The 10,490-nt window shown below is 39.4% G+C and overlaps 1 protein-coding gene across 6 annotated transcripts in view; it reads right to left on the bottom strand.

Annotated features, from left to right (window-relative positions):
* Positions 1-1,935: 1,935 nt before the first annotated feature.
* ZFAND6 (zinc finger AN1-type containing 6) overlaps positions 1,936-10,490 on the bottom strand; it is a 36,564-nt gene continuing 28,009 nt past the window's right edge. For all 6 annotated transcript variants that reach the window (XM_068203759.1, XM_068203761.1, XM_068203764.1 and 3 more), the window contains 3 exons: positions 9,956-10,056; positions 3,504-3,617; positions 1,936-2,906 (listed from right to left, as the gene is read on the bottom strand). In XM_068203759.1, coding sequence (XP_068059860.1) covers positions 2,758-2,906; positions 3,504-3,617; positions 9,956-10,056 — 364 coding nt within the window. In that variant the 3' untranslated portion in view covers positions 1,936-2,757. The remainder of the gene's footprint in view (positions 2,907-3,503; positions 3,618-9,955; positions 10,057-10,490) is intronic.

Genomic DNA, 10,490 nt, shown 5'->3' with positions numbered 1-10,490 from the left:
ACCTTAACACTTCCATGATTTTACAAACTCTCACATGAAATCGAGGCTTTCCTGTAACAGGTAACTTGCTGGGGGTGAAGGACCCAGCAGCTCTAAGAGCAGAGGTAACTGCCCTGGTTTAATTTTGGAGGGGTCACTTATGTGCCAGGGCCCCAGTGAAATGATTATGTCCACACTGATTCTCCCACCACAAGCTCAGCAGGCCTTGGGAAGTTGCACAATTCACACCTGAAACTGCACCTTATGTGGCTTTTAGTTTTGCAATGCTGCTGCACCTCGTCAAGTTCTTCCATTTTCTCCAGATAGTTCCACCATCTTAAAACCAGAGACATATGCGCAGCCAACAATAAAAGAACAGGGAAGCTGGTGCTTCTGCTCCCAGTCCCAGCATTTTTCCACTTGCAGCAGGAAATTCACTCATTGTCAGAAGTAGAAACCAATGAGGGAACATCCTTGAAATTAGAACTAAATAGCAAAAGCCAAATCTTTCCAATAAAAACAGGAAGACACTTGTGATTGCCAAGCCAAAGAATTGGTTTGCTGCTCAACCTTTTTTTTTCTTTTTGGCAGAGGAGTCATTAGAAGAAATGCAGCAAATGGTGCAGGCAGAGATTCAGTGCAAGATGATATAACAGCATCATCTGTGACAGCTGCTCACTCGTTGAGACACAAGCTCACAAGGTGCTGTTTGAAAAGGGGTCTTATTTAAACATCACAATGCCTAGCTTGTGGAAGATTTCCTGTAAAATTTCCCCTGACTGTTGGAAATGTTTTAAACACAGTGAAGATGTTTTGGGGACAGATTATAAGATCTGGGCTATAGAACCTGCTTATTCCGAAACTGAAACAAAACCATGTTGAAAACCTGCTCCAATACAGTGTCCAACATGAGGAGACAGACTCAAGCATTTTGTAGTGCTGTGAATGTACTGGTGTTAATTAAGATATTAATCTGCTAACCTCAAACTAATGACACAAAATAGAGATTGAAGTGCAGATCAACCACCAGGAGAACACACAGGGCCATGCCAAAACAAACACGACACACAATTCTAAGGTGTCACGGAGAGGTGGACATCCAGTCTAAATGAAAGCTTATACAACAGATAGGAAGTATGTGAATACTTTTCTTGTACCTTTCTTCTTTCAGGCACCAGAACACACAAACATACCAGGCTTCCCCCCACCTTGTGAAATCTGTGGTGTGCTCTCTCTGCCTGGCCCAGAAGCATCACTGTCAGGTGAAAGGCAGATTGGTCAGGAGGGCACATAGAGAGAAAAGGAAAAGAGAGAGACCAGAAATAGGGAAGAAGAAGAACTCAAAGTGAGGATTAGAGAACAGGGAAACAGCAGCAAAGAGGAAAGCAAACAAACACCCACCAAAGGTGACACTGCTGCTCCTCCACGCTCTGTGCTGTGTAAGAGGAAGTTTAGCAAATGCTTTGAGGAAATACAGGATCTCTGACCCATGATAAGGCAGACTATTACTGAAACTTGCCAGTAAGTTATTTATTCCTTCCTTCCTTTACTGTAAACTCCATGTGCTTCGTAGATTGTGGTTAGGCCATTTCTGCAAGCACAATCTACTCCATTTATTATTCGGTCTTGCAGATTACTTTAACTACCAGAGAAAGCCCCTTCTGCTGCACAGTTTATATCCTAAATGTAGTCTTTTATCTACTAATTGCCAGCCATAGCTTTTTAAGAGCATTCTGAATTTTAAAATCAACAGACAAGGTCTGGAATCTGCAGTGTCTCTGGTAGTTACAGGTGAAAATACTAAAAAAAAAAAAAATCAGAATTTAACTGGCATTTGGATACATGTGGTAGCTGTGAATAAATAAACTTTAAGTAAAGAAACCATCAATGGAAGGTCCCCATTAAAATAAAGGAAGAGAAATCCAACTTACATATGCCAGTGACAGCCACAGGGGCTCAGATTTTTTTTAATTTTATTTAATCAAAGTTAAGACGTGGATAAACATAAATACAGCACAGGTACTTCAGATCATTCTTCATATTTGTGTACAGACAAACTGATGGATGTAATCCCAATGAAAACTGCAGTCAATGAAGTGCATACAGCCTTCCCCCCACACACACAAAAACAAACCCCAATTTAAAAAAAAAAAAACAACAAAAACCCCACACAATCTCAGCACACACTCTCATTACAAATGATTCATACATAAATAGGTAGAGGGTGCAAACAAGCTAATATGCGAACATGTATAACCCCTCGTTAATGGGAAAAAAAAACCAGAAGCAGCCATAATGATTAAAATACATTCAGTTACTGATAACTAGTTGTGCCATACAAGGCATTATCAATTAAAAAAAAAAAAGGAAATTGTGCTGCAGAGAAAAGCTATATACAACAAGAAAATAAACTGCAAAGTTAACGCATGCATGTTTTATCCTGGAAAAGCACAGCCCTCCAATATTTTCTCCATGTTTGTTATAAAAGCCCTCTGCACTCAACTAAAATTAAAATGATCTTAAAGGATAATACTTGTAAAGTTTACTTAAGTCTTCAGCCACAGAAAACTGCAATGAAAATAATGTTCAGAGTCATTTTCAAAACAACAAAAAAAAAAAAAACGAAAACAAAAAAATCTATTCATCTGATGACATGCATGATTAAAAGGTCTAGGCAAGATACACTGCTCTACGTTCCTGATGACTAAGGAAAAAAGCTCAAGTCAATTTAATCTGCAGATGGTCAGAAGATTTTTGTATTCCAGCAGAAGCAGCAGTTCAGATCTTCTGGATCTTTTCCCCAACAACTACAGGATTCTCTTTTCTGATTTTCTCAGCAGCATCAGCTTTGTAATTGTAAGAGCAACTGTGTACATCTGAGTAACGGTGCATTCCACAGTAAACGTTCCCACACCGACATTCGAACCCTGTGGACAGAAACAGCAGCTCAGGCATTTCAACATTCTAAATTACACTGGTTTGCTTGAAATCCTGAATGTGTTCACTCACTAGCAATAAATCTCAGTCACCAGTGTCAATCAAGCAGCCAAAGAGCCTCTGCTACAGAAAGCATAAGAATCACAAGTAATACATTTTTAAGCGATTACAGCAAGATTTGACTTGACCATTCCTTCTTTTTACATGACACTCTAGGACAGAACATTCCTAGAGAATTCCTGCTCTTTTGCTATGTTTATGAATATTCACCCTCCAGAACTCAAGCCCTTTCACTGGACCACTGCAAAGCTGGCTAGTGAATGGCAGCAAGCTATCATCCAATTCCTCAGCTAAGCAGACTTCCAAAAGGAAGTATTTGAAATTATGAACTGCACTTTAAGACAGGAGGCTGAAAAACAAAATGATACATGAATGACTAATCTAGTAAGAGTCAACTGAAAGCACATTTATTTGACTGTTATTTCAAATCAATATCAAATGACCATGCCCTATTTTCCCTTTAAGGTAACATTTCAAAGGGCCCAAGCCTAAACAAGCCTAAGGAAACCAAAATCAGTAATTCTTACCAGTCAGTCCAACCTTCTTCCTGCACATGAAACAACGATTCTTTTTCTGTTTTGGTTTGTCAAGCGACTTGTCCTGTTCTTCAGGTGTCGGCTCTGCATTCTCTGACACTGAAGCTGACATTAAAAAAGTTAGTAAGAACAGTGGAGAAAAAAGTCTGTCTCTGCCTTTAAGTTCTACAATAATCTAAGGCCCATGGTGTACATTTGGCCATTTTGCTGCAGCTTCCACGTCTGAAGTGCATTGGTCTCTCCGTAGCAACTGGAACTCCCTCCTTGTAGACCTTTGATATAACTTAAGAAAAGAACACACCAAATCCTTGAAAATACCACAAAACCAACCAAAACAGTAAGCATTAGGTTTAACAGCAAGGTTCAGCACTGTTAGATCCAGGAAGAAAATCCAACAGCCAAGTGTTTCCCACAGTTTTACTCGCCCAGCTCCCAAAATCTGCTTGCAAGAAGCACTCTATGCCACAGGATCAGTTGAGCCAAACACCCTCTTTCAAATCCTGAATCAACATTATTATTGCTGAAAACTGCAACATGGAGGCCACGCAAAAACACAGTGCTTCAGAACAATCTCTACCAGCGTGAGGCTGCTGCTCTTGCACACCTGGAAAAAGCCTACACAGGACAGAAGTCACTATCTGGGGTGAGAAACACCAGCTCAAGAGACCCAGACCTACAGGTGGAACTATGCTGCACTGGAGCCCAGAAGGAAGCAGGTAAAAACCTAATTTTAAAGATATTTCTCCTAAGGCATCTTTCAACCTGCTTTAGTGTTCTCTCACATCTAAAAGAAACAGGTTACAGGTTGTGTGGGAGAGTATGAACAAGTAATAGTAGTATTTGCCTGACTCAGAAAATAGAGTCAAAAATAGAAGTTGGCTGGTTTTCCTCAAGTATTTGCAGATTCTTTACATTACAAAGCAGAAATAGAAACAAAAAAAAACACCCAACTTCATTTCAACAAGGGCTAAGAGCCAACCTCTGCCTACCAGACACAGGTGGACCACAGCAGAACAAGTCTCCAGTGAGTAAGACACACAGAAGTTGGGAGTATTTGCAGCAAAGAACAAAAGCAAGCTCCAGCTGGGAGGAGTGTGGATGGAAGCAGAGCTAGAACCAGTGCTGTAAGGAAGGGAATACAACAGCAAGCTCAGACATTTGTCAGGGAAAAGGCTGCAGGCATCTCTGTGCAGCTGGACTTTTGTTTGTCAGAGACTGTCAGATGTAGTTCTGTGCTAGCTCTTCACCAGCTGACAGCTCTTCTGCATGACAAATCCAGTGGGGTTTTTCATGTGCTGCTATTCTGATTTTTTTTTTTTTAAGGAAAAAGCACTCATCACTTTTGCAATGTATCAAAACATTGTACTAAGCAACATCAATGGATAGCAAGATACCTGATCATCAGCAAAGACTTTGCCTGAGGGGACAGTATATTCCACAGGTTAATCTAGCAAAGATACTATTATACATGGTCTATTAAATCCTTCTCAATCACCATCTATGTTACAAGCAGAGCTTCTTTTTCCTGAAATTTATAACAATTCATAGTTTGCAAAACAAAAAAGGTTCAATGGCTTTACAGGGCTGTTAAAGGGCACATTTCTAAGTGGGCATAATAGCAAAAGGATTGCAAGGTAAGAACCTGAATCAGCAAGGACTAAAAGAGGTGAGATAAGTACCAGAAGTGGTAAGACTTACTCAAATGAACTTTTGTAGTTTTACAGAAAACAGATACTGCAGTCTTTATTAATTCATTAAGACGTATTCATGCCATGAGCGAACATTCTCCAGCTTGTATTTCCTGTTGTAGCAAAATCCAGTTACCTCAATCTAAGTTTCACTAAGAGCCTCTGTAACTATTAGCTAAATTTAGGAAAACTTGGCACTCTTCCCTGCATAACAAGGCTCTCATACACCCTTACTTACATTTTCATTGTGCGTATGGCTCTCGCATTAAAAAGGTTTAAAAATATTTAAGAGCTACTGCTCAGAGTAGAACAGAGTGGGAAGATTCTTCTACTGCACCACAAGTCACTTTGTATCTGCTGTAGTGACCATAAATTTTAGGTCTCAATTTGCTCTTGAATAGAAGCTAGAGATTTGAACCAAAATCCTCTATGATAATCACAAATATCCCAACCACTTTAGATGACCCAGTGCCACTGTTCAGTCTATAAGCTACCAGTGATGACCACAGCAGAAAAAAAGCCAAGTAAGATGCAATACTGTCCAGCTTGGAGCTTGCAGGAAATATGTTGCAGCCACTCCCAACTGCTGGATTTCACCTGGATTCCAGGATGCTGCTGCCTGCTTTCCTTGAACCAAGTCATCCCTTCTCCCAGCCCCAGCCCAAGAACAGAAGCCCTGGTAGCAGCAGTACAAGCTGCCAACTAACCAAAAAGGAGTAAAGTATAAACACAGTCATATTTCTGAGTTAACAAGTTGGGCTGGTCACCAGAAGTTCCCAAATTTACAGAACATGTTCCTAGCTGACCAAAACAAGAAGAGCCTGGATTTCTTCCTAAAGGCACAAGCTTTTCCTACTGCTTTGCTAGTGCAAACCCCTGCCTGAGCTTCAGTGTGCTCTGACTGACCACAGAAACAGCAGCCACATGACAAAATGCACTCCAGCCTCTGCACCCCTGCAGGCACACACAACACAGCTCTGTGTGTGCAGCAAGACACCCAATGCCTCACCTGTTCTCTCTCCATGTTTTACATTCATCACCCTGCCTTACTGGGCAGAGATTTAAAAAAAAAAAAGGTTTCTCATTCCTACAGAACAGCATTTACAGCTACATTTACTTCTTAAGGGCATTTCACTAGGCCTAGTAAGAAGAATCCCCACACCTCCAGAGGAGTGTAATATGAAGTTAATCTAAAGGAGAATATCACTACTTGTGAACATTTTAAACTGACATAATCAGCCTAAAATACACTGTTTCAAAACAAATTACGTGAGAGCACACTCACCCACAGAATTTAGTTTTAAATCCTTCTGTTGAGTGTTTCCTCTCCCCCTGGAGCATTCACCCAGTATATCAGGATATCCTGTATTATTTGATACACTTGTATCATAATCATACTCTACCTCTGAGTCCCCGGTACTACCACGAAAGTGAGAAGCATCCATCAATTCCTTTCCAGTACTGTCTACTGAGCTAACCCTGATAAGGCCCACTGAAGCCATTAGCTCCACTGCATTCACCTTAGGTCCAAGTAACCCCAACATAAAATTCTGCAGCAACCTAATTGTTTTAATATCAAGTTTTTTAAACTTAGTTTGAACTTCACTGTTCAACCTCACTAAAATCCAGATATGCACAAAATCAGGTGACTTCATTCAGAACAGCCCTGTACCTTTTGGACAGTTAATCCAATCTAACTTTGTACTTTGGTTTTTCAAATAATAACCACACCACATGACGTGAGTGATGGCATTTTGCAATGCTAATAGTACATGCTCCTCTCCAATTCACAACAAGCTTGAAAATCACGGAGGCTATTTTCATTCTCAGAAGTTTTCAGCCTCAGAGCGGCTGAGTCCATCCATTAGTTGGATTTATACTTTTATCCCCACGTGCTTCAGTTGTAGGAGCTCCATAATGCTTGTGGTGGAGTCCTTCTGCCTTCCATGACAGTTTCATTTACCTTTAAAATCCTCCCTGAACCAGAAGCATGAATCCTAACCTGGATGGTTTTAACTCCTTTACCCCAGGGAAGTGAAGCACCTCTTTACCTGCTTGCAGGCTTGCCTGGAGGCAGCCCTGTTAATCCTCTAACAAATCAGGAATCCTGACTGGCTAATCCTAACAGGGCCATCAAGTTGAACAAAAGGTACAATAGCCCAGGAGGTAATTAAAATGACTTGGAGAGATGCTCAGAATAGAAGAAAGCTGCTAGAAAAGCTGGACTGTACTTAATGAGTTTCATTTCAGGTCATCTTTAATGGTATGTTCATGGTATTTAAGAACATTAAAGTTCAAAAAAAAAATTATTAGTCCCTATCTTAGAGCATCTGGGCTTTTGCACTGTTCCACAAGCATCATCATACAAACACCAGCTCTAAAGTCTACACTTGTTAACATATTCTAGAGTTGTCCTCTATTTCTTCTGCAATGCATCAATCCAACAAAGACAAATCTGAACTGCTCTTTGGGAATTTTATCCCTTTGTAGTTTTAGCTTGACTGCAAACAGCAAGGACTGTGTTGCACCCAGCTCAAGTCACATTTATCTGTCTGCTTTAGAAGAGTAATAATAGTAATCTAAGAAAGCTTAATTATTCACCAGTCTTTCCTTCAATGTTGTTGTAGCCTGGTAATTTTTGTTAAATGGCAAGTTAAAGGGACCTCAGTTGAACACAATACATTAACTTACACCAGCAGCATAGAACAACTCGCCCCAGAACAGACATTCCCACAAGGCAAGATTTTATCAAAATAAATACTGACATTATTTCTCCTGTTCCCCTACATCAACAGAAGTACTATTAGGACACACTTCACTCTGGGACCAACTAGCACATTGCTGAGATTTTTTTTTCCTAAATGTTAGAAACTTAGGCAATGCTAAAAAAAACCCCTTGCATTCACATGTTTGTATTGTCAGCAACCTAAAACTCCAATTCAAAAAAAAAAAAAAAAAGAAAGAAACTTCAGGATGCACAACTATGACAGCAATTCAATAAAATCCCTCTCAGCATCCATTCCAAGCTGCTTTCCTTCCAAACTAACATTTTCAAATAAAAAAAAAACTTTAAAACTGGAAACACTACATTTCCTATGATTTGCAGTTAAAGGACAACACAGAAGGATTTCTTAAGGAAGTAATGCTGACCCTGCCAGAGAGTTATAAATAGAGATGGTAATTTAGAACTCAACTACATGCTGGTGATGTTCTTAGTTTAGAAATGAAGAGTACAAAGAAAAGGACAGAGTACACAGCTGAGTAACCTAAACACCTGATATACGCTGGTCCTGCAGATACATCCCTAAATTCAAAGCTTCTGGATGAGAAATCTTTTATCTTCTCAATAAGGAGAATGAGCTTGAGAGATGGAGAATTAGAAGCAGCACAAATTTATCCAAGTGTATAAGAAGAAAGACATGCCTCTGAAAACTTGCTGGGAAAAGTCTTTTCACAGGCCCAAGACACCTCAGTGCCAGGGTCAGTAAAGTACTGCCTCTGTCTCCCAGTGAAAAGCCAGTAGATGCATTGTCAAAATTGAGACAAGAGCTCTCGGCTCCAGAACACAAACTTTCTAACAGGCATTAGAGTGCATATCTAGAATGCAGAGTGCATCTTTAGAATGTTTTCAAGAGTAAACATGTTTATAATCGAAAACTCAAAGGTTAGTAAAAGTGGTAAAAAAATGGAATTAAAAGCCTATCTCCCAAGGTTATTAACCAAGGAGATGGCCTTACTCAGCACAGTAGCTGACTAATGACACCTATATTCCATCCTACAGAAAGGGACAGGTCAGGTTTAGAAAAGTATCTGAGAAGCAAGGCTTTGATACCAGAGATACAGTCAAGGAACTAATATTTACAATGTTTAGGTGGAATTACAAGTTGTACCTGTAAAAAACCCACACTTCTGTGTTTAGACTAGTCCAGAGAAAAATAATCCTCCCCACTAAAACCTAAACTGTCTCAGCAGAAGGCAGAACACTTACTGACTTACCTTTAAATATCTTTCATAATGCCTATAGGTTACCAGTCTGAGCACGTTTTGTATACTGTCTGGCATTTTTGCATTTCCTAAGAAATACTACTAAATTTTCTTTAGTCTTAAGCTCTGAAAGTCTTCACATAGAAAACAAGAAAAAAGTGAAAAGAAACTTTACATTGTACCAGCAAAAAGGATTTTAGGCCAATATAGCTAACTCTCTTAGCCATTGTACTTTCAGCAAATATAGCCTGTGGTTTGGTAATTTTATATTTGATAAGTGAATTTTAGTAGTCCAAAATCTTACACCACTACAGTTCAGAGGTGAAAGGCACTTTTATAGGTGTTTCCTGTTTATAAAAGATACTGACCCTGTTCTGGCAATGGCTATGTCAAACACCCTCTAGCACAAATATACTCATAAACTTCAGATATGTGCTGTAAAAGGTTACTCTGAGAAGTAACAGATACTCAAAACTCTACTCAGGTGTAACAGCCATGGCATAGAGACAGAACAGGATGTTGATTTATGATGTGCATTTCCAACACCAATGAAAACACTTGTGTATGGCAGACACTGACATCGCCAATTAAACATAAGGTTTTGGTTTCACTTGCCATTTAAGAAAAGAAATTTTATTCTTATTTTGCCTTCTGATTTCACAGAATATTTAGGTTTGAGAATCAGACATGTTTGAGCAGGAGTGTATAAAGAACAGCTGAAGTTTAAAAAGCATTATTCCTAAGTTCTGTCACTGAAAACTAGGCACCAACCTTGCAACTCTTCTGTCTCAGGTACTGTTTTGTCCACAGCCGTACTATCCGCTTGGGATGATGCTACAGATTCTGTTAAAAGTGACTGACTGGACACAGGGCTGAGGGGCAAAAGAAGAAAATTATTATTTTTATGATGCATTTCCACATTCTTTTCCAGTAAAATATATTAGAACACCTCTTGATGAAAAGGTATCCCAGAACATTTCACTCTGAAGTTGTTTCTGTAACCACTTAAAACTGCTACAATCTGAACTGACACAAAAGGTAAACATTTTTTTTAAACTCATACTGAATGCAACAAAACAGTTCCACTACAAAAAAGGGAAAATATTTTGGCTGGTTTGGCATACCATCATTCCACACAGAAGCAACAACACAACATTCAATATGCAAGGATCTTTATAACGGAAGTCAGCAAGATAATTGTAGAGGAGATAGTTTCAGTGTTCTGGTGATATGAACGAGAAAATTGCAGCATGTCAATGTTTCCAGTAATAAAGCTGCAGTGGCTGCACACAGAACCCCTTGGATT

Source organism: Anomalospiza imberbis, chromosome 13 (assembly GCF_031753505.1).
Source record: "Anomalospiza imberbis isolate Cuckoo-Finch-1a 21T00152 chromosome 13, ASM3175350v1, whole genome shotgun sequence".
Classification (NCBI taxonomy): Eukaryota; Metazoa; Chordata; class Aves; order Passeriformes; family Viduidae; genus Anomalospiza; species Anomalospiza imberbis.
Note: the sequence above shows the minus strand (reverse complement) of the source record. Positions and strands in the feature narration are given on the sequence as shown.